Source organism: Marmota monax, unplaced genomic scaffold, assembly GCF_021218885.2.
Source record: "Marmota monax isolate L192 unplaced genomic scaffold, Marmota_monax_Labrador192_F-V1.1 WCK01_AAM20220418_F8-fsc00133, whole genome shotgun sequence".
Taxonomy (NCBI): Eukaryota; Metazoa; Chordata; class Mammalia; order Rodentia; family Sciuridae; genus Marmota; species Marmota monax.
The window spans coordinates 1,532,208-1,556,092 of record NW_026694821.1 but is presented as its reverse complement, the minus strand read 5'-3'; the positions used below and the strand labels follow the sequence as shown (position 1 = coordinate 1,556,092).

The following is a 23,885-nucleotide window of genomic DNA, read 5'->3' as shown; positions in this document are numbered from 1 at the left end:
CCAGCATTTCTACTTTCCATTTATTCCTTATTTTGAGCTCAATAAATGTTGATAGGCATAAGATGCTGATGGAGAAGGTAGACGTATTACGTAACAACCACAGTTATGCACTATTTTTACTGGAAGCGTTGAAAGTCCTTTTCTGTGTTAGGGTGACTTTTACTCTCCTGCCTGGGTACTTTTTCAGCAACAAATTAATTTTGGTTCCTAGAGAGCAAGATGCTATGTGATATACTGCCCTGGCAAAATAAAAAATAGATTTTCCCCACAACTTCAAACATAGTGCTAAAATATAAAGATAGTACCCCCCATCTTTTTTTTTTTTTTGGGTCTACATTGACTTGAAAACTTTTGATAAAGTACATTGTTGTTCCCTGGTTTCTAAGCCGACATTGGCAGTCACTGAATGCATCCTTTCTTTCAAAGGAAAAGAAAGAAAGGAAGGAAGGAAGCAAGCAAGCAAACCTTGGTCATCCTGGCTTAAACACGAAAATGAAACAGAGGTACAAAACAAGGTAGTTTCACAGAGCAAATGGTGCAGCCCAACCCACCCCCCCCCCCCACTTACTGTATGCAGCTTGCGCAAAACCCACTCCTTCTGTGCTTCTGCATATGAAAAATTAGGCTGTAAAAGTGTCAGCCTTCTTTTGTCAGGAATAGCTAGTAAAAAATAATTGGAGGCCATTTAATAGATATGATGCACAACATTCATAAGATAGTTAGTCCAGGGATCCTTAATATGTTGCTCCTGAGCTTCCTCATGCCAGGAAGAAAGAATGTTGACATGTGGGGAAGTTATAATATGGCCTATTAAATAGAGAGGCTATAACAGAATTCAGCTTCCCAAGACCATTCCCAGCAAATTGAAACTCTCATCCTATGCCCTTCCTCCATGATATTGGGCATCTCTGCACTGCATCTGTTTTAACAAAACATTGGGTATTTCCCGCCCATCTGTTTCTATTGGATTCCCCCCCCCCCCTTCTCCAAAGGAGCTGGCATTATAATGTCAGACAAACGATTAGAACAACCATGCATAGTTCTAGACACCAATGAATAAAATATATCCAAGACTGCACATCCCTAGAGTGTATTATTCCACTTACAAAGTGGTATGATTGACATTGGGGAGTATGGCAGGAAGGATTCAAGTATTTTTGAGTTGTGGGGTTATTTTCTGGTAATTGCCTGACTTGAAACTTTAGTTTGTCAATCAGGCAGTTCTCTTAGCCCTATAAATGAGGTGCTTTTTTTTTTTTTTAAGAGAGGGGGGGAAGTGGGTATTAAAGGAGAACTGAGAAAGTGGCTAAGCTCCACGGGCCCTTTTCCTTGTCATATAATTGTTGTCAAAAAGATTCACTATTATGTCTGGGGATGAGGGAACTCCATGGCATTTCACTTTCAGTAAAAACGTCTCAAATCATTTTTCAAACATTTTGAGGTTTGGCACAAACCTGAAATCCATCTTGCCAAGCACTTTCCCCCCTTAATTTTTAAACCCATGTGTCTTTCAAGGGAAATTTAATCCGTATGTTTCTGATTCATTTACACTTAACTCATCAAAAAAAAAAATGGTGTTTTGTAAGAGCTATTTGATGTTCAAGGGGTCTTACGGGCTTCTCTCTTTTTATAAGTCTGAAAAGCCTTTCTTTTTGAGAACCAGAAAATCGTATTTTACCAGCTATAAGCCAAATGATTTGAGCTGTGTCTAAAATGAAGAACCTGCTGAATTTAGGAGGGAAGAAAACAGCAGGCACAAAGCCATTGATAAACATCCTCCTGTCTGCCTGCTCATAGCTGGTGGAAGACCTTTCAAACTCACTCCTTCCCGGAGAGGCCTGTCCCCTGAGGACAAGGCCAGCTGTGAAGCTGAAACAGGAAAGAACTACACCCCATGGCAAAAATTCCCTCTGATTCTAGAGATTTGCAATTGAGATTCCCACCTCAGAATCAGTGGAAATAAAACCTGTTGCATCTCATGAGATGAATCTGTTGCCTAGGAAATAAAACAATCATCAAATGCCTGAACTAGGAAAGACAGAACAAGGTTTCTAGACGGGTAGTATCTTCCAAGGACCTCTGGGTAGAGGGGGTGAGTAAGTTACTGGAGGAGATATGGACCAGATGGGGCTCTTGTTTCCCATTCTGGACTTCCACACAGCAAGATGTTGGTGTTTATTTGTTTGTTTGGTTTTGTGGTACTGGGGATTGAATCCAGAGGTGCTCTATCACTGTGCTTCAATCCCAGACCTTTTGAAGAATCTTAGGGTCTCGCTAGGTTACCCAGGCTGGCTTCCAACTTGTAATCCTCCTGCCTGAGGCTCCCAAGTCACAGGGGTTACAGGTGTGTACCAGTGTGTCTGGTTACACAGGAGGGTCTTAAAGAAAGTAATCTAGGATAAACTTAGTTTGAAAATAAGTGCCTTAATTTTTGTAAGAGGACATGTAGGTCCAGGAAAGGCATCTTAGAGTTGGGAGAGAGGGTATCCCAGGTCTCCTGACCCTGGCCCAATCACTGCAGTGACCTTCCCACTTTATCAGAGTTTTTCAAGTCTGGGTGCAATTCATCAGTAGGAAAATTTGCAAGAAATTGGTGAAAACAAGTTAATCTGACATCACTAGGACTTTAGGAAAATGAATGAGTATAATACACGGATCAAACAATATGCACAGTAAAGATTAAGAATGCATGTATAGAGTTGTCCTTCAGCATATTGGGGAATGGGTTCCAGGAACACCCCTGCCATACCAAAATCTGCAGATGTTCATGTTCCTTGCATAAGATAGCATAGTATTTGCACACAGCCTTTGCACAATCTCCTGTATACTTGAAATCATCTCTAGATTGCTTATAATACCTCATATAACGTAAATAGTTGTTCCACTGCATTGTTTAGGGAATAATGGTTAAGAAAAATATTCCATACAGAATTAATATTTTTGTCAGATATTTTTGATCTAAGGCTTTTGAAGCCTAGTTGGCAGAACCCACTGATACAGAACATTGTGCTGACTGCATACATATCTATAAGCTGACACATGATAATATTGGACTGTAATATTAAATAAAATTCTTGCTGCTGTTACTCATATCAAAACAGTTTCAAAACCACTTTGCCATAGAGAAAACCATATTTTGTTCGCTGATAATGAAGCCAATGGCACTTTTCAGTTTGCCTCATTAGATATCAAAGGGCTAGAAAACTCAACATGCCCATTCAATCCTACTGACCACTGCCCTGTTCTACCAGAGGTGGCTTTAGCCAGTTTGGGACAAATAGGTAAAGAACAAATGGGTTGGGGAGGAGGTGGACAACTAATTGAGAAAAAAAAATGGTCATGTTTGTCTTACAGTGACTGACAAACAGCAAGCAGGATTTCCCATGTGCATTTTCCAAACACTTAACCATCGTTAATTAGTTACAAATATCCTTCCAAGTTCGGGAGGCACAGTAGCTCATCTCCACACTACAGAGTTTTGGAGACTCCCAGAAAGCTGAATATTATGGCACCTGGCTAATGGCTGTGGGAAGGTGAATTGGGTTAACTGGCCATGCAGAATCTTGTGATACAGCATTATGAACAGTGATGCTCAGCCAGCGGCCTCTGTACCTGCCAGACTAAGAGCTGCTTCTATGGGAAATGTATACAAGTCATTAAAAGCACTATGAATGACTTTTTGCTCTCTTTTTTTCAGAATCGTAATGAAGTGACAAGTCTTCTGTGGTCACAAGGTGGGGGGATCTCTTTGGGACTGAACTGTACAAAAATGGAGCTGTTTGGGAATTATGGTCTAAAAACTTCAGGTAGGGAGGCAGAGGGAGGAAGCAGCATGATTCAGAGTCCAGAAGTCACATCCTGCAGGTGGGTGGGTGCTGGTTCTGGGGTGGCTTCCAAGTTCAGTCCTCATCGAATATACACTCAGTGTAGCCAGGGCTCACCAGGGAGAGGGCGGGAAGAAGAGAATGGGGGGAAGCAAAGAGCTTGAACTCAGGTTGCTTATCTCATGTCATTTGTAGCTCATGACTTTTGGACCAAGGGTCAAGATGCTCCACCCCCCTAATGGGACCCCTTGTTTTTGACTGGGAGCCAAAACCAAGTTATCTTGTCTGCTTCCCACTCCTCCTTCCACACCAGAGGGTGGAATCTACCCAGCCAGGGGCCTCCCAGCTTCTGGAAGCCCTGCTAACCTTGGGGCTCTATGGGTCACTCTTCTGTGTCCCTGCACATTTAAATCTTTCTTTACACACTGCCCAACCCTCCATCGCAAGGAGCAGGGATTCCAAAGAGAACTGAGAAGGATTGGCTTGTGCAAAACGATGGAGTTCCTGGCACCAGAAGCAGACTGGCCGGGCAGGACAGAAATGTGCTTCCCAGGGCCTCAGAGCTTGATTCTTCCCCTGCTGCCAAGTGGCCTAATGGTATCAGGTGATTCTCTTCACATTTGTAGGTGACCTCAATTTCTGAATCTGTAAAATTGTTGAGTTGGACTGCATGATCTCTAAGGTTCCCACATGATCATTGCATTTATAATGCCAAGATTATTATTCTACTGCTAAGGAAGTTCCCGATGGTGAGAGTGAATCCAAATCAAATGACATTCCTTAGGTCCTGTACACTGACACTTCCTCTTTGTCCTTGGAGGAAGGAAATGGCAAAGAGCAGCCATGCCCTGAGCTAAGGCAAGATCCAAATGCAGAATAATCGTCTGGCTAGAGGGAGGTCACCACATGATCCACATTAGCGTAGATGCTGGTGAGAGCAAAACTAGAGGTGAAAACGCAACTCGAGAGCAATTTACAACTATGTTTACACTAAATGGGTTTATTATAATTGCTATTATTATGATTAATTCCAGAGGAATTAAATGGGATCAGCCCTCAACTGCAAAGTGTTGCTGAGCAGACTGAAGTATTATAATAAATAAGAAGGCCAGGAAGAGGTAGATGCAAAATAAAAATTAATTGATACCATGTAAAAAAGAAACCTACTGTTTAACTAAAAAGGATGAAAGAAAGACTCAGCTATTCTTGGTACTGAAATGAACGAATGTAGATCTCCTTCTTCTCCTCCTTCTTTTTTGTACTGAGGAGCAAACCAGAGCCTCATGCATGCTAAGCAAACACTCAACCACTGAGCTATATCCACAACCCTAAATTAGATCTTTTTTTTTTTTTGTACTGGAGATTTAACTCAGGGACACTTTACCACTGAGTCACACCCCCAGCCCTTTTTAATTTTTTTTTGAGACAGGGTCTCATTAAGTTGCCTAGGCTTCACTAAATTGCTGAGGCTCATCTTGAACTTGTGATCTTTCTGCCTCAGCCTCCTGAGCCACCATGATTACAGGTGTGCACCATCATGCCCAGCCTTAAAGTAGATCTTAAACCTGATCTTCTGACCAATCAAGAGTTGGTAACAGCCAGTGGTATGATTTTCTTCTTACATTTCTATCTGCTCATGACCTCACTTGTATTCTGTAACTCAATTTACCTTTCTGGAAGAAAACTGATAAATGACAGTATTTCTCATCATATTTTTGATGCCTGAACTATATCAGCATCCAGACTTCCGAAAAGCTAGGTAGTTCTATTCTTAAATAACATCTACTTGGGCTGGGGCTGTAGCTCAGAGGCAGAGCGCTTGCCTAGCATGTGTGAAATACTGGGTTCGATCCTTAGAACCACTTAAAAAAGGAACAAATAAAATAAAGGCATGCTGTCCATGTACAACTACAAAAAAAATTTTTAAATAACATTTACTGAGCACTTTTTATGCTAAGTGCATTCCATTTCATAGGTAAAGTAAAGGAGGCTAAGAAAGTTTCAAACAATTGTCAAAAATCACATAGCTAGCAAATGGCAAAGCCAGAATTGAAACCTAGATCTAAATCCAGTCACAGGGCACAAAGGCATTGGGCCATATTGAAAATGAATAATCACACTCCTCCTTTACAGAAGAGTGTGTGTGTGTGTGTGTGTGTGTGTGTGTGTGTGTGTAGAATCATATATTTTGTTATCTTTAACATAGGTGGTATACTTCTTTACTTCTTAAAGACAAAAAAAAGACATAATAAAATTGGAGTGGACATATAAACAATACCAAGTATTAAGATGCAGAGAACCAAGGTGTAAAAGAAAAGTCCAAGAATCTAGGTTAAGGGAGACCCACCAAAGATGGGCACAAAGAATTCCAAATACTCTCAGATCCTAGTCCTATACAGGCACAGAGTTACTGCCTAGTCACTGATGTGTGTGTCCAATACGCCTGTCCCCACTCCTTCATCAAAAAGAGCTTGTTTCGTAGAGTTTCCTTTAGCAGTGACATGGGGCCTATGGAGGGCAGAAGGGCAGAGCCAAGTGGACACATGGGTCCCAAAGGCTGCAAGAGGGCCAGCTGGCCTCCCTGCCATTTCAGCTCATGCTGCTCTCAACATGACTTCAATTGTTTAAAGATCTTTTGATTTAAAAAACAAAAATTTCACGGGCTCCTAAAGCGCAGTCGCTCCTGGTAGGCATTCCTTATACTAGACAGCCTCTCGGCCCCGTTTTCCCATTAAGATGAGTGATTGAGTGAGTGCATTAATGGATACCTTGGCGTTGGTCTGGAGCCATGTTATTGCTTTTTCCAGGCTTTGCTTTTGTGGACACATCCAGTTCTATTTCAGACATTCAGATGGAAAAGAAAACATTTATAAGGTGGAATGCAATTTTGAGCATCACATGGAAAGAAAGGAAGACTTTGTTGATAGCTGGATGGATCGTGGTTATTTTATAACTACTGTCCCACTCTCTATAATGATAGCAAACTATTGATTAATTCTTCTTGGGCACAGTGTTGCCTCATCAATCATTAAATAAGCTCTCCATCCCATGTAGGTACAGGAAAAAAAAAGATGTATGGCCTTGTTATAAAGTGTTTGTGTACTATGTAGTGGACTCTAGAGTGCTAAATCAAGTCAACTCAGTTTTCAAGCATATAATTTTTTGAAGAACTGCTCTCGTTGTAACCAAAATTCATGAAAGCACCCAATCTCGAGCCCACATTCCAACCAAACTGGAAAAGCCTGCATAAAAGTTGTAAACTGAAATCTGGGCCACAGAATTTTCATAAGCCTGGCCCATGTTTGTCATCGCCGCCATTTTCCTTCCTCCTCTTGGCTATTTCCCCATGTCTGTGCTCTCTGACTGTCCACTCAGGCAGAGACTTGCACATACATCTTTCTATACTCCGATGCAAAGGGCAGTCCCCTTTGAGGGTCATGAGAACCAAATAAAGAGAAGGCCGGAAGGAAAAGCCAGGATCTCACTTGCAGCTGCTGCCATTTATTGAAATTCAGGTCCAGATTCGCCCACCCTGTTGTCTGTCAGGCCTGCAGAGGTTAATTCTCAATACTACATTGTGTTAACCTAGTTTTTCTGACTAATGTAAAGTCTTTTTTTATTTTGGGTCCTGGAAATCGAACCCAGGACCTGGAGCATGCTAAGCATACACTCTCTCTGAGCTACACCTCCAGCCATTAAGTAAAATCTGAACCCATGTTTATGTCGCACAGCTTGAGACACCCTAGGGCCCAATCCCAGCACAGATTTGCACATCCCACCATGGATGTGCCTCTTGAGCCCCGTCGATGTCACATAATTTGCCCAACTCTGCCACCGTAGCTGTTTCTCACTTGTCACTTTTGAAGTCCCCTTCTCTTCAATCTCCCAAAACATCATTTATATACCTCCAGAAAAAATATGTGAGAGGGAGACTGCAAGTTTAAAAGGTAGCCTCGCCCAGCTGAAAATAGGCCTCTCATACACATGCTATTGCAAAGAAAAACTTATTTTAGAGGACCGGTTGATAGAAACCAGTTCTCAAGACTGAATTCATTCACTTCCCTTGAACTTCATTTTCTCCTTCACAAAGTCCAACTGAGCATGAGTGAGACAACAAGAGTCCTTTCTCGAAATCCATTTTCTATTATCGACCCTCAATCCAACCACCTAGGCCACGGGGAATCTGGCAGGTTTTATCAAGTCCTAGTCTTCAACTCACTTTAACTAGAATCATCCTTTTACGCCTCTGTTTCTAGCACCTGATGGGATCACAGACCTCATTGACTTCCAGAATTAAAAAGAAAGTGACATGAGATGGGAATAGTGGCACACACCTGTAATCCCAGCAACCCAGGAGGTTGTGGCAGGAGGATCGCACATTTGAGGTCATCCTGGGCAACTTAGTGAGAACTTGTTTCAAAATTGAAAGGGATGGGAAGTAGCTAGGTGGTAGAGTGCTCTTGTATGCCCTCCCCAGGATCACAAAAGAAGAAAGAAGGAGGAGGAGGAAGAGGAAAAGAAAAAAAAAAAGAAGAACATCACACAAGAGAGGCTGGGGAAAGAAGAGGTATGAGTGATGTCCACAATAAGATGGCAGTTAAAGTCTGGGGAGGCTGCACCTGCAGCTGGGATTGATGCCAGGAGTGTCCCATACAGCCTTAAAAGTCACCTTCACCTGTCACCAAAGCTCCACATGTTCTGGGTTATCCTCATTTTATAGAGAGAAAATAGAACCAATGACACAGAGAGGTTCTGTGGCTTTTCAAAGTCACACAGATAGAAAGTAGAAGAGTGATTTGAGCTGGACCACAGTGGCACACTCCTATAATCCTGGAAGCTAAGGAGGCTAAGGCAGGAGGATTGCAAGTTCAAAGCCAGCTTCAGCATTTTAGTAAGGCCCTTAGCAACTCAGTGAGACCCTATCTCTAAATAAAATATAACAAAGAGCTGGGGATATGACTCAGTGGTTAAGTACCCTTGGGTTCAATCCACAGAACAACAACAACAACAAAATCTGGAAGTCAAGGAGGTCTGAGATGATATCAAGTGCAAGAACAGAGGCATAAAAGGATCTTGCTCTTTTCAGGAGACCAACCTGTACTTCTTTGACCAGTATCCACTGATGTGTTCAACAATGAAAAAATGGGAAGGCAAAGAGAAAGAACCCTGAGCTTGGCATTAACTTATGGCCACACTTAGCCATGGACAGACATCACTATGCTCCGTGCCCCTTTTGTTATGTCACCAAAACTCCTTTATCTAACACTGAAGCATGGCTCCATAGACCCTGTGGAAGGCAAAGCCACAACTGAAGCCACACCCCCAGGAAATGGGAAACATGAACAATGTCATCAGGATTCCCCAACTGGCTGTCTGAGGACTCATAGACAGGCACAGCTCTCAGCTCTCTCTTTACCAAATCATGGTGGTGGGGGAACGTGTATCCATGATGGCAAGTGAGACCTAGTATGATTGGCAAGTCCGACCCTCCATTTTCATATCAGTGAAAACAATGTACACAGAGAAGAGTTCAAGATCTGAACTGGGACAAGTTGAATCAGATTGATGGATTGTATCAATGCCCATATCCCGGTTGTGGAATTGTACTAGAGTTTTGCAAGATGTTACCTTTGGGGGTACCTGGGTAAAGGGTATGTGTGATCTCTCTGAATTCTTTCTCTCTCTCTCTCTCTTTCTTTCTCTCTCTCTCTCTCTCTCTCTCTCTCTCTTTCTTTCTTTCTGTACTGGGGATTGGACCCAGGGCACTTTACCCCTAAGCTACATCCCTAGCCCTTTTTATCTTTTGAGACGGAGCCTCACTTAGTTGCTGAGGCTGGTCTCGAACTTGCGGTCCTCCTGCCTCAACCTCCCGAGTCTCTGGGAGTACAGGCGTGTACCACCACACCTGGCTCTGAATTCTTACAACTGTACGTGAATCTACATTTATCTGAATAAATTTTTCAATTAAAAAACAACAGCAATCAAAGAACCCCCCCCCCCCCAAACAAATAAAGCAGTCATCAAATAGTGAAATTAATGGCTGTTACCCTTCTGGGTTACCATGAGTAAGGGTGATGAACCAAAACAACAGAAGTGCCACCTAGTGTCACAGGTGACACAGAGAGAAGGAACACAGGAGAGGTGAGTACTCCTCGCCTTGTCTCTCAGTCAGTCAAGGCATTTCTGATCATGGGTGAACAACTCACAGCCAAGTCAACATAAATTGTAATGCTCTAAAAAAAGCAATCATGCCCTCTTTATTCCTGAGGAGTCCCAAGCATACAATTGGCACTTGCCAAACTATGCACAATGACTAATAACCTTCACCATGGATTTCATTTCAGCTCGAGTAATTTCTCTCCACAGATCAGCGTAGTAATAGTCCTTCCCTACGCACAATTAATTACAATGAGGCTACTATCCCAGATACAAAAATAAAGACTTTATTAAAAGACTACTACTTTGGAATTTGACCAAGGAATAGAAATAGTGTCTAAAAAAAATTTGTCTTTCTGGGGCTGGGGCTATAGCTCAGTGGTTAAGCACCTGCCTCACATGTGTGAGGCACTGGGTCCAATCATCAGTACCACATAAAAAATGGATAAATAAAGAAACTGTGTCCATCTGCAACTAGAAAAAAAAATTCTAAAAGAAATTTGTTTTTCTAACAAGTTCATAAGTTTCGCCTTTCATGATCTCTAAAAGTTTTAAATCTTAAATCTTATTTAAGAAATCGATATCTGTCCCTGAGGGGCCAGGGATGTAGCTCAGTGGTAGAGCATGTGACTAGCATGTAGGATACCTTGGGTTTAATCCATAACATCGCAAAGCAAAACCACAGCAAAAAACAAAACTTGATCTTATGTTGTAATTATAGAAACATATCAGATCGTGATGTATTCTTTTGGAGGAATAATTTTGCCCCTTAACCCTGCCCTGCACTGTCTGAGCAACTGAAGCACAACAGCATCTGTGTTCTTAGCACTATTTCGTGAATCTAAAGAACATGCAGGAACTTTTCGGGAAATTTACCAGGCAGGTAAATTTCCTGTCTCTTCTACCACTCTTTTTAACAAACTAACCTAGGCAATTATGTCTCATTGAGGTCTTCTCACAGGTAACACTTAAAAAGTAAGAATTTCACTACATAAGGAATCTGCATTCCAGAAAGCAAAAGCAAAGGAGGAAAGAGAAGTCTCTCTGCATCCTTCCCCGTTCATTTCTTCTCAGGCACTAATTCATCTTGAATTTAAAATGTATCTTTCTCTGAAATGTTATGCCAAGTACCTTTCAGCATTACCCCAAATAAAAACAAATAAGCAAACAAACAAAACTCAAAAACCAACAACACAGAAAACAGACCCAGAACTTTCCAGAAAGAAGTGAGTTGAAAGATCATCTAAGGTCAATTTGGGAGGGAAGGGCTTATTGTCCACCTCGTCAAGTCCTTCACTGTAAAACAGCACCCCCCCACACATATGTTTAAGTGATGCCCTCAAGGTCAAGTTCAGGGTTAGCCTCTCATCTTCTACCTGATCAAGCTGTTTCCTCCAAAAATTACTTCTACCCCCCCCCCATTCCTCTGCCCAAAAATGGAGCAAGGGGAGAAGACCTATAAATGATCAATCACATCCACAACATTCATGAAAAAAATCACGTAAGTGCCCCACACCTTAGTGTACACCCAACTGAAGATGGTCAAGACTAGGAAGGACACACGAAGTTCAGGAGAACCCAGAGTCTAGATGTGGGTGTTGGGCTTACTCTTGCCTTCTAGAGACCACCTGTTTGTAACTAATGATGCTGGATTTTTTTCAAAACGCACTCAGCCTGGGCAATGCTAGATCTATTTTATGAAATAGAGATGTGGGAATAATTTTCAAAACATAAAAATCTCTCTCTCACTGTGAGATCCTTAAAGCATCAGGAATAGTATCATTGACCCTTCTTCATGCATTAACAGTTTATTCCTTACTCTCAAACATTAACTAGCTGTTCCTGAAACAAATCAATCAAGAAGTTTTTAGCATCCTTCCCGGTACCCCCATATATTATCTTCATATTAACTCAGGAATCTGAGTCGTCAAGACAGCCCTGGATTAAGTTCACCATCAAGTGGAACAACAGAAAGTTAAAATTCTCAAGTGAATGCACAATCGCTGTTCACCTTAGCTGAAATAATAGGTGAGGGTTTATAACGATTTTAAGGATCATCATATATTACTTTAAAAACCCACCCAGTCATTTCTTAATAATAAATGGAATAACATTTTCACATGCAATACAACCCACCAAATAGTTTTCTGGTCACTTATAATTCACCAGTTACACTCAAAAAGTTCCCCACACCCACACACCATCACTTTGACCCTTCCCTTCACGAAAAAACAACAGTTTTTGAGCCATTTAAATGGGAGGGAGGGAGAGGGAGAGAGAGAGAGGGAGAGGGAGAAAAAGTGAGAGAGAGAGAGAGAGAGAGAGAGAGAGAGAGAGAGAGAGAAGAGAGAGAAAGGAATATATCCTGGTGGAAAATAATATACAGCTGTGATAATATCATGTTTTTTAAAATACCATAATATAGTTTTACTTTTAATAATAAAAGATAAAAAAGGGGCGTCTGTGAATAATTAGAGATTGCAGTCTGAAGCCAGTTACAGTCACTGCAATTGATAATAAACTGAAAACCCCTTGAGAGCAGGTAAATGCTTTGCAACCCTGACCCCCTGGCTCTCACGTTACTTAACTACCCTGCGGTTCTTGCATTACATCACCATTCGAGCGATTGGTCCCTGCGTTTTAACTCTCTCCCTGTCTCCTCTGATTAGGAGCGACACCGCAGCAAAGAAACTTCCACCGAGTTTGCTCTTTCTCGCTTCGCTTTTTATTTGTGGCCTTTTTGCTCCTGTGGCTTTGGTTTGCTTGTCTTTCTTTTTTTTTTGTGCCCAGCCTGGTCTCTGCTCAACTCATTCAGGTCTCTGTACTAGAGCAACAACAACAAAAAACTCTGATCAAAGTGAAAAGAAATGCCTCTTCGGGGCAAGAAGAGGAGTGGAGGGGCTGAGGAAAGAGGAGAAGTAAGAGGAGGGGGAACAAAGACGGGCAGAAATGCGAACGGGCTGGGGGGGGGGGAGAAAAAGAAGAAGAGGAGGAGGAGGATGAAGTCTCATGAACAGAAAGCAGTAGGGGCAAAAAAAAAATCTCTAAAATCAAGAAAAAGAAAATAAAATTAAAAACAAACCTCATGGACATCACTGAGGCTGAATTCCCTCCTGAGGTGCAGAACATGAGCGCTCTGGAATGAGTGTGTGTAGAATTTGAGCCAAAGCTTAACTAGCTTGAGTGAGTCATATCCTTCCCATTTGATTCCAGGCCAAGTGATGATGTAATGCTCTGGCCCTTCTTTAGCGCCTAGCTCTGGCTCTCTCCCTCCAGCTCGCTAGCTCTCTTTCTCCTGGGCTCGCCCTCCTCCCCCTTCTCCTTTTTAGCTCAGTGCTGGTGAAGTCACCATTTAAATCTGGCAGAACTGAAGCAAAAACTTCAATGTAACCAAAACAGCCCCAGGCCGAGTTCCAGGCTCAGGGAGCCTTCGCGGTGCAATTGCCCTTAGAAACGGGTAAACAGAGGAGGAAACAGTGCCGCCTCGGGATGGTCTGACAGCTGCCATCAGAGAGCTCAGGGAGGGACCCTGGGGTGTGCAGCCAGGGGTCCAATGGTCCTGATAAAATAATAATAATAATAATGAAAAGTTGATTTTTTTAAGTGCCCCTGACTTTGCAAAAGGGGAAATAACAAGGAAGAAGCATGTAGAGATGGGGAAGCAGGGAGTGAGCGCAGGTTGGAAGAACCTAGAATGAAAAGACCAGGTGACAGGGTTTCCGTGGCTGAGGGCCCTTTTTTCCTGGAGCAGGATGGGATTTTCTGTTGCCGAATGCCAACCATCTCCCCTCCAGAGACTCCTTTGCATCTGACCTCCCTGTCAGCAAGGGCAAAACCACTTCTGCTCAAAACACGCGCCTGTGTCTGGAGCCATCAAGGACTGTGAAAATCACAGCCATTTCTGTGCTGGCCCATGCTGGCTGCCGTCTGATGGGTTAAAGCAAAAGAACCTTAGCTACAAAATACCTCCCTGCCTTTTTGAGACCAGTGGGCTGCTCTCAGGTGAACTGTCCAAACAGGGGATCCAAACAGGTCCCTCTTCCAAATGAGGCAGGCCACCCTTTTTCTTGCTGCAGGAGTGCGGGGGGGGGGGGGGGGGGGCTGTCCGTGAGTCTAGAGAGGGTACAGGGAGAACAAATAGTATGTGTGTCTCTTTTTTAATTACAGAGGTTGGAAAAACAGCCTGGGGAGGCAGGGGGGAGTCAAATCTTATCCTTCACAAATGTCAGTGAAGCCCGTTTAATTGCTTCACACTTCCTAGACCTGGTTGGGACACTTATCGGCTTTGTTAGCAAGGCTTTTTAACCCATCTCCACTCAGCTTTCTATTTCCCCTTGCCCTTCATGCCTCTTTCAAAAAGAAAAAAAAAAACTTTGAAAAAGGGAAATTCACGAGAATTTCTTTCTTTTCTTTTTTTTTTAACCACAAAAGCAGAAGAAAGGCATTAAGCTGCATTTTTTTTTCTCCCCCTCAAACATGATCACAGCTTTTCTACAATCTGTTGCCCCTAATCGCTTTTGTGGTCAGGGAATCAGGTAAGTGATACAAAAGTTCATCTCTATGCACACTGCAGAGGAGAGTGGATCTTGCCTTCCCAACTCTGGTTTTGGAGAAATCTCGGCTTATTAAACCTATCTGCTGTTGGGGCTCAGGGTTGTTCCAGTGAATCCCTTGGAATTTAAATCAGCTTCCGGGACCATCTCTGTACTCAGGATGAAGGGTTAAAAAGCAAGATTTGTCCAACAGTCTGCATGACCCCTGGGGGCTGTGGCAGGAAGAGCTTTCTCCTGCAGACTGCCCTCTGGCATGACATCCTCAATTGATGCTGATGCCACAGTGGCTCCCAGTGACACCTTTATCAAGGCAGGCAGCTCTGAATTAGAGGTGATCAGCCATAATTACAGCTGGCGCCACTGAAGCCTGTGGCCTGACAGCAGCGAATGTGGTTGTTATAAAGTTTGGTCCACCATGTCAGTGGCCTGTATAACTCATTTACGTCTGACTCGCCAAGCAGCCATTGATTTTTCTTCTGCTGCAGGGAATAAATAAAACAAAATTTTCAATAGCTCCTACAAGCCTTTACACTTCAAGGCAGGTTGACAAGATTTTACATAAACGACTTTCTTGTTTTAAAGAAGCTATGAACCATGTTGGGTAGCAATGAGGAATTTTATTCTCCCTGTTTCACTCCCCCACCCCACCACAATTTCCTCCCTTCACCTTAGTTTTCATATTTAAATGTTTCTTTATGCTATTATTATAGATATACCAAAATGGATATGTGTAGAAGTTTCCAGATTTCTATCTTCCTATGAACTCAATGTGGGAAAATGCTCTCTCTAAGACTTTTCTTATACAATATCACAAGGACTGGGTGAAGTTGCCAGATAAAAGACCCCTGAGGTTTTTTGGTGAGGTAGATCCTGTGCAAAAGGGATCTTGTGCTAGAGTAAAGATTATACAGAGGCAACTGTTCTGGGCCTTCCCTGGAAAGCAGCAAGGATGGTAGCTTTGGCTGAAGTCAGGCACAGCCCTCTGGTGAGGCCCATGAACATCAGGGTCATGAGGAGGAAGGGACCTAGAGTTGCACCGGGGACCAACATGCCGCTGAGCAGTGGGTCTGGTGTTCTGGAGCCCAAACTCCAAGGACCAGGAGATGCCTGACTGTATCTGAGGAGAATGATGCCATTAAGCCACCAGGTCCTCAAGAAATGTGACTGACACTGTGGACTGATGACAGCGCATTGACAGACTGGTAAAACTTCAGCAGAGTGCTGGCCAGAATTGAAATCGACTTCAGAGTTGAACAGTTCCATTTTCACTTCATGGAACTGTTGGTTGGAAAGTCAGATCCCCTCCTGCCCTTCCAAATCAAGCATTATCACTGGCTGTTAGGTGTCTCCTCACTTGAAAAGAAACCCTGCTTTCCCCATTTTCCTTCCTGTGAGCAGCTAATGATAGGGAATATCCTGTTCCCAAAAGGAAATTCCCCTCCAACTCAAGCGCTTCCTTTTTTGCCCATATGGCCCTCGGGTGGCCTTGTCCACCCTCCTCCTCCCTGCCCTTCCTCATGCAAGCTGCTCCCCTGAAGAAGGGGTGCTTTGCAGATAGGAGTCCCTAAGATGCTAGATCCTAGTGGGAGCCTTTGGAGAAGGAGCCCCAGGCCACAGGCTGGGCCTCTGGATTAGCTGGCTGGCTCAGGAATGCTTACAACACCCTCGTCTGCAGAGCTGTCATCCTTGGGGAGAGGGTGGCGGGTACCGCGCAGCTGTTCCGTGTAACTCACTCATGGACTCCCAGCTCCTGATGACACGTTTGGCTCCAAAGAGGTGGAAACCTCTGAGATTCGAGCTCGGAGTTCAAAATGCTTTTGGACTCTCTCCAAAACAACACGACAGAAAAGGCACAACTGGAATTGCAGAGACTGAAAAGCGCAATAGCCGATAAAAGTAAACTCCATGTGCCTGGGGTGAATTTCTGAACACCTTATGGACACAGCCAACAGAGGACACAATAAAGACCCTTCCTAGGGAGGGCTGGGGGTTTTGTTTTTTGGATTTTTTTTTTTTAGCTTTGCATTTATTTTTTTCAGGGAAAGGCATATCATCTTCTCTCTGACAGTGTTTTTAAAATTTAACCCACGATTCCTACAGTCCCAGGGGAGTTTGAGGGGCCAGATAATTTCAGAGTTAAATAAGCTATAATGACTATCACATGTACCCAGCCATAAACCTAGTATTAAAAATTATTCAGAAAAAAAGTGGCATCTCTTCCTTTTTTAATTTACAATAAGCATCCAGGTGGTTTGCGAAGGTCTCCTCTGCAAATTGCTTCCAGCGAACCTTCCGGTCACAGACCACTGCACACCCACATGGTGTCATTCAACATTCCCTTCGACTTGGGTGTCCCATGTTTTCACAGTGGACAGGGGCTGAGGGGCTGTCTGCAGCATGCATCCTAGGCCCTGTGCAAGCAGGATTAGCTGGCTGAGATCACTGGGCCTGTGAAAGCCAGCTCCAGGCACGACCAGGGAGAGAGTAAGAGAGGCATCTGTCCTTGGTTATTCTTCTCTTATACTTACCGCATATCCAACAGCCCAACCTTGCACCAAGTACCCTCAGGCAACTTGCTGGCCTTTCCTGTGTCAAAAGGTATTTGTAATGCACCAGAGAGGCAAGGCTGAATGGGTCTCAGACAAGGAAAGAATCTCTAATGATGGAAGCATCCAGGAGAGCCTCAGGAATAGGTATTGGAAGGTCATGACAGCCTTTTGATTAGCTCTCAAATATCATCACTGATTCTGCCTACTCATAGCTGCTTTGTTTTCTTCTGATTTCTATTCTATCCTTACAATGTGTATGTCATTATATCTATCATAGCATCTGAAAGGTCCTGATACTTGCTGAACATCTGTCAAATAAACAAATGAGAAATGAATGAATGAATACTCTTCAGTCCAGGTATTATCCTTTTCACAATCTCCTCGCTGGACCCCCAGGCTTGGTAGGAGTGCCCATTTTGGTCATCCTGGACCAGATTGAGTGCCAGCAACAAGCCAGTTATGGAAAGCACCAATTCTAGTACTTGTCTTCCCTGCAGCCATGACTTCTTCGGGGCTGAAACTAGGCTTATTCATCTTCAGAACCTCAAACTGAGCAAGAACCTGGCTCACACGCAGTAGGTCCTCAAGAAATGTGACTGACACTGGACTGATGACAGCAAGGCTCCTCAACCTTTTCTGGAGATTGTCCCTCCTGAAAGTTCTTGTTCCCTTTTGCATTCCTGCTCACACTTCACATTTTTTAAGATCTGGAATCTAGAAGACCTAGAATCTAAAACTCCAGAACCCTGAGCTACTGAGTGGCCTTTTCCATTCTGCACTGTCCCTTTTCCTCTCGAGACTTTAATTTCTTCTTACTCCCATTTTCCTGTATCTACATGGTAAGGATGCCAGAAGGAGCTCCCCAAGGTTTGCCTCAGAGCAGCTGACACTAAACTACTGTCACCAGTGTCCTCCATGAAGCATCCAGGGGAACTGAAACTTGAGGTGACAGGGACAGGAGATGGTGCTGCTCACATGGTTACTGAGGCATCCTAAGGAAAGAGAGACCTTCTCATGCTTGAACAAATGGTGGTGTGAGTCCTACTCAGAGTCCCTATGATCCAGGGTTGGGACTTCAGGAGGAACTAAAAAAAAAAAAAACCTAAAAAACTTTTGCAGGCAGCATGTTATGCAGGGTCAAAGCCTGCTGATGCTGTCACTGCACAGAATTCATGTTTAAGTGTTGAGCAGAGCCAAGGCAGGGCATAGGAGTTGATCAGGACTGGCTCAGAGCACTCCTGCCAGGGAGAGTTGGGCAGCTGATGAAGCAAGAAGAAGGTCTCTAGGGCAGGCTTGGTGGGGCACCTGGTTAAGGGAAGTAACCTAACAAATGCCCACTTCCCACTTGGACCAAATACAGTGACTGTGTCAGTCTGGGTGACAGCAAGGAAGGTACCGACCATGCACTGCTAAGCAAGCACTCACTCTGCAGCAGGGTGGCCACTGTCCAGCCCTGAGAGGGGAGGAGTGAGCTCCCCTTTGACTGTCGGGCTGTAGGGGCCTCATTGGCAACTCCTTGTCCAGGCCCTGGTTGGTGAGGACTCATTTGCTCCAGATATGCAGGAGCTCTGGTGGGCTCCATAACGTCATAGTAGGTTCTATTCTGAGCCCGTTGAGGGAAGAGGCCATGCCCCACAGATCTGGACTTCTTGGAAATGTTATCGTTCATCAACCTTTCTTTTTTCTCAATTGCATATCCTTTAGATTTCCGTTCTATTTTTTCCACTGTATTTGTTGTTTGTGAAGAACATCAAAGTTATGGCCTTGTCTGTCCTGTCTGTGAGGACATATGGAAAATGACATCTTTTCTTTGTATCCTAAGATAAACATATGATATGATCCTTAATTATTATGAGCTGAGGTTTGAATAAAAGTTGTCTGACGTGCAATCAGGGGTGTGATCACAAAACCTCACCTCAATGTTTGGTACCAATGTACTACTAGTTCCTTTGATAATCCAGGCATAACTCATGACCTGGTTAAACTGTGTGTCCAGAAGCAACCAATGAAATAGGCACAGTAGGCAGGATGGGAATGTATAGAGGGGATCCACTAAACATCATGATTGTGATCAGAGATTTTCCAAGAGATGAGGTTGAAATAGAGGCAGAGAGGAATGGAAGCTTTTATGGAATAACATCCAAAAGTAACAAATGCAGGGATGTGGGTGTAGCTCAGTGGTAGAGCTCTTGTTTAGCAAGCATAAGGCCTGGGTTCAATCCCCAGCACTTGGGGGGAAAATGTGAGAAATGTAGAGGGTTGCTTAGCTCAGGCAAGAAGCTGACCTTACCTGGCTTGGCCACCTCCCTTCCACTCCTGAAAATCTCACTGAAGCCACACTTTGAACCAGCCCTGCAAACTTAATGCCTGAAGTTCTCCAAGTACCCTACACTGCTGTATCTGAGGCTCCCCTTTTCTTGATGAATCTCCCCCTTTTATATGGACGCAAATGTGTGGCTTTCAGAACCTGTCATTTACTAAACATTTTTTGTTCTTTTTCTGGAAAAGCGGTCCATGAAGACTTTCAAAAAACAGTGGAAAATGTTACCTCTTTGCACATTATCAATTCAAAACACTTGGGTGTCTTCTTTCTGAAAAATCTCTCCCAGTTCCCCCAAATATTTTGCAATTGCACATAAAGGCCTTCCCAGAAAGATTATCGTGGTCACTTGGTAGCAGTAAAGGATTGGTTCCAGGACCCCTGTGGATACCAAACTCCAAGGATGCTCAAGTAAGTCCTTTTTATAAAATGGCAGAGTATTTGCATATAACCCACGTAATCCTGTTGTACACTGTATGACTGATCTGAATGATAGTCCTTCAAATATACTCTGCTCCCTGTTTTAATTGTTGGGCATTTTTTTTTACATGGAAAAAAAATCTACAAACGTAAGAATGAGTTTGAAGAGGGTTTTGATGGTATTAGAAATGAAAGGGAAGGCTTCACTGTGGAATTATGTTTGTGGTTTCATTTCTTTTCACGTGGTTTCTAGCGGCAGGGCTCTGCGTATTTAATAACTGACCTTCCCTTACACCAAGAAGGGAAGTCCACCAGCACTGATTCATTAAAAGGGTCTCTGCAAGGAGAATTAGCCCTCCAACATGTTTGCCTGGAGGGAATGGGATTTTTTTTTTTAACCCTAAACATGAAGCTCTTGGGCTTTCCAAATGAAATTATCTATGTTTTTATTAACCGGGCCCCTGAGTTAAAAAGTTGGTTTTGATAAGGGAGAATAAATGAAAGAGAAAACTGCTGACATAATATTTTGGTTTCCAAACCCACTTCCACATTCTACTGTCCCTCTCAGGCCTGTACATGACTGTGGTTTCTGTATTTACACCAGAATCCTGGACCAAAAGGTGCAGTTAATCCTGCCTTATGCTGAAATTCGCTTCTAAAAACTTTAAGAAAACGATCCTAATGACTCTTTCATCTGCACTAATATGTTTCTGTCTTTCTAGAAGTTTAGTACTGTGTGATTTATAAATAATTTAGTTTTGTACTCTCCATTTCCATGAGAGGGAAAGGGTTATTATAATGTTCAAGGGGTTTCTTTAAGTTTGGGAGTAAAAGAGTTTAAATGTCTCATGCATTACAATGAATGGGGAATTCCTCTGACTTTAACAGAAATAGGAAGGAAAGTGACATTTGAGCACAGTCTGGGTCATTTCAGTGCCCTAATGCCCTTCCTTTTGTTGTTTTCTGAGATGGACTCCCAATATATTGCCCAGACTGGCCTTGAACTTCTGGCCTCAAAAGATCTTCCAGCCACAGTCTCCCTTTCGGAGTAGCTGGGAACACAGGCATGTATCATTGTGCTGGCTCTAAATCCTTTCTTTTAGTGTCCATGAAAACCAGAAAGCATGCTCTTAAGCTGGTATTAGAACATAGGTTTCTTGAGCAACAAGCATCCCTGAGAATCTAATGAAAGCATAAGCCTGGGACTCCAGGTTTATTACCTCCCAGTGTGAGCTAGGGTGTGGTTTAGTGATAGAGCTCCCATTTAGCATGGAATCCCCAGCATGAAAAGAGACAAAAACCACATTGTCATTGCCTTAAGTTTCTAGATAAGCTCTTTCACAGGCAAAGAAGAGCACAAATCGATCTCAATACCTTGAAGACTGATCCCCCAGCCTGGAACACTGACCAGGAGATATAGACCTTTCTTCTAGCTCAGTGGTTCTCAGATTTGGTATGTCTAAGAATCTCTGGGGAACAGATTAAAATACAAGTTTCCAGGTATTTTCTCATAGATTTTATAGTAAAAGTGGGCCCCAAGGATGTGTAATTTTAAGCAAAACCACACAGGGATTTTGATATCTGATTTAATGATCTGTACATCACACTAAGGAAGATTGAATTCTACGTGGTCATTGATGGTCAAAGACATTTTATAAATAGGGGTTGGGGATGTCACTCAGGGATAGGATACTTGTCTAACACCCATTAGGCCCTGGATTTTATCCTTATCAACACACACACACACACACACACACACACACAGGGAAATTTTCTAAATAACTTGAAGTGAATAAAAGAAGATAAATACATAAAAATGTGTATTTCCCCTGCTATTTAGATGTTAAAGGAGATTGTCCTTAACCTCCCATTTCTTAAGGTAATATATAGTAATCTATCCTAAAATGAATGATCCTTTAAAAACTGGCTACAAAGGCATTTCCAAAACAGGATGCCTACTGTGGCTGGAAAGAAAACACGCATGTTCACAGTAACATAACACCCACCTACATGGTTTATGGAATTGTGGTCTCCAGGACCCTGATAAGATTAGAGTTTCCTGACCTGTGGCTAGTTCTGCAAGGCACTTCTCTTCTGTTTACTATCAAAGTCTCCAGATGTTTATTTTGCAATGTCCCTCATCTTCTAATGTGATAATCACAGGGAGGCTGATGTGGGGAGGGGCAGGGAGGAATATTAGTGTGCCTGGGGAGTCTGCTGTGGGGCAGTCCACACACCTTGGGCGTAACTGGGTTATTTTCTGGACCTGTAGATCATCAGTGGTGACCATGGTTCTGGATCAGAGTCCTGTGCAGGGCTCCCTTCTCCAGGGTCTTTTACCCATCATCCTCCCCCAAGGAAGTTAAAAACATTCCTCAAAATTTTTGAACTATTAGCCTTGTCAAGTGCCGTTGCACTTGAGAGGAGAAAATGCCAGTCTATCCACACCCCAAAACCAGAGAGATGGATAAAAGGGAGTGAGGATCACCATGCATGAGCCATCAAGGCTGCATCCATGGCTAAGTGGGAATTAAGTCTGAATTGCAATGATCCTCGTGTTTGATCAATTCTTTGTTATATTGATGTTGTCATAGGAACACAGAAACAACTATTGAAATGGTTACCACACCCACAGGCATAGGGAGCAGAAATGGTGGAAAACCTTGGTAAGCCTGGCACAGTGGCAAGTGCCTATAATCCCACTGGCTTGGGAGGCTGAGGCAGGAGGATTGAGAGTTCAAAGCCAGCTTCAACAACTTAGAGAGGCCCTAAGCAACTTAATGAGACCTTGGCTCTAAATAAAATAAAATGTGAAAAATGGCTGGTGACTCAGTGGTTAAGAGCCTCTAGGTTCAATCCCAGTTACCAAAACAAACAAACAAAACCTTGATAGATGCTGAATGTCTGGGAAAATAATAACAGCAACAGCAATAATAATAATGATAATGATAATAATAATAACAATTATTATTATTATTCAATAATCCATATGTAGATATGGAAGAGAAAACATTCAGAGAAAACACTGAGTAGCAATGTTCCAAGCAGTAAATGCCATGCACATGAAAACTGATGGTTCTGACAAAAGCCTACAGCATTTCTTTGGTTGGTCCCATCCTTCTAGTCTGTTCTGACACTTGTCGAAGCTCCCCACATCCTTTTCTTCAGGGAAGCCTCGCATTGGCAGAAGAGGCACACCTCCAAGACTTGGAGAATGAAGAGAGATGAATCTTTATTCAAATCTCTAAATGAAAGAGTTTTGGGGCTGTAATCCTTTTTAAAGTTCTGAATACTTTTAGAAATAAAAAATATAGAATTGGCAGATGATTACCTTTTCCAATTGATGGGGAAATGTCCTTGGTGTTGACTTCTTATGGCAAGCCTAGAGCCTTCTGTGTCTTAAATGTGAATTGTCATCGTGTGAATGGGTGTAGACGAGTGCTTTATTTCAAACTGAAATAGTGCCCACAAGGCCCAGTTGCTTAAGGTAGCACAATTTTGCAAGGTTAGGTGATTCTGAGCCTAAGAGACCCTTAACTCACTCTGGGGCCCCTCCATCTTGATTGGTCAACATTTCTGTTGTTTTAACAAAGACATTTGTTAATAGTCTTTGATGTCTCTCTGTCTGGCAAACCTCAGCAAAACCCAGATCCTCTGGTCTCCCCTTTCACTACTTCTCTCTCTATTTCCTGACACCCTTTTTGTTCTTAATTGGCTTCAAGTCATCTCAAAAGATTTTAGCCAATAAAAACACATCTGCCTTATTACAAGGCTGAGAGTCCAAGGAAAGTCAAAGCTATACAGTCATCTACTGGCCAGTGGGACACCAGGTTAGAAGATGGCAAAGGGAGTATTTTGGCAGGAAGATAACACTGAGCTCTTGGTTCTGTTTCAGAGACACAACTGAAAACAAAATAAGCAAGGTGTCAGAATTATAATGGGTGAAAAGAGAAGGTAAGTGAATAAGCAAAAAAAAAAAATAAAAATAAAAGATTTCAGTGATGATTGTTAGGAAGAACATGAGAGTTCTGGGAACAACATAGGATTTTAGATTGAGGACTCG

General features: G+C 42.9%; 1 protein-coding gene across 5 annotated transcripts in view; it reads right to left on the bottom strand.

Annotated features, from left to right (window-relative positions):
* The window catches only part of Creb5 (cAMP responsive element binding protein 5), a 402,319-nt gene that overhangs the window by 127,218 nt on the left and 251,216 nt on the right, over positions 1-23,885 (bottom strand). Inside the window, exon 1 of one of the 5 annotated variants that reach the window (XM_046426061.2) lies at positions 13,063-13,289. The exons of the other annotated variants lie outside the window; for them this stretch is intronic. Within the exon in view, the coding sequence (XP_046282017.1) occupies positions 13,063-13,109 (47 nt within the window). The 5' untranslated portion in view covers positions 13,110-13,289. Of the gene's footprint in view, positions 1-13,062; positions 13,290-23,885 lie in introns of those variants that run through there. 5 annotated transcript variants of the gene reach the window in all.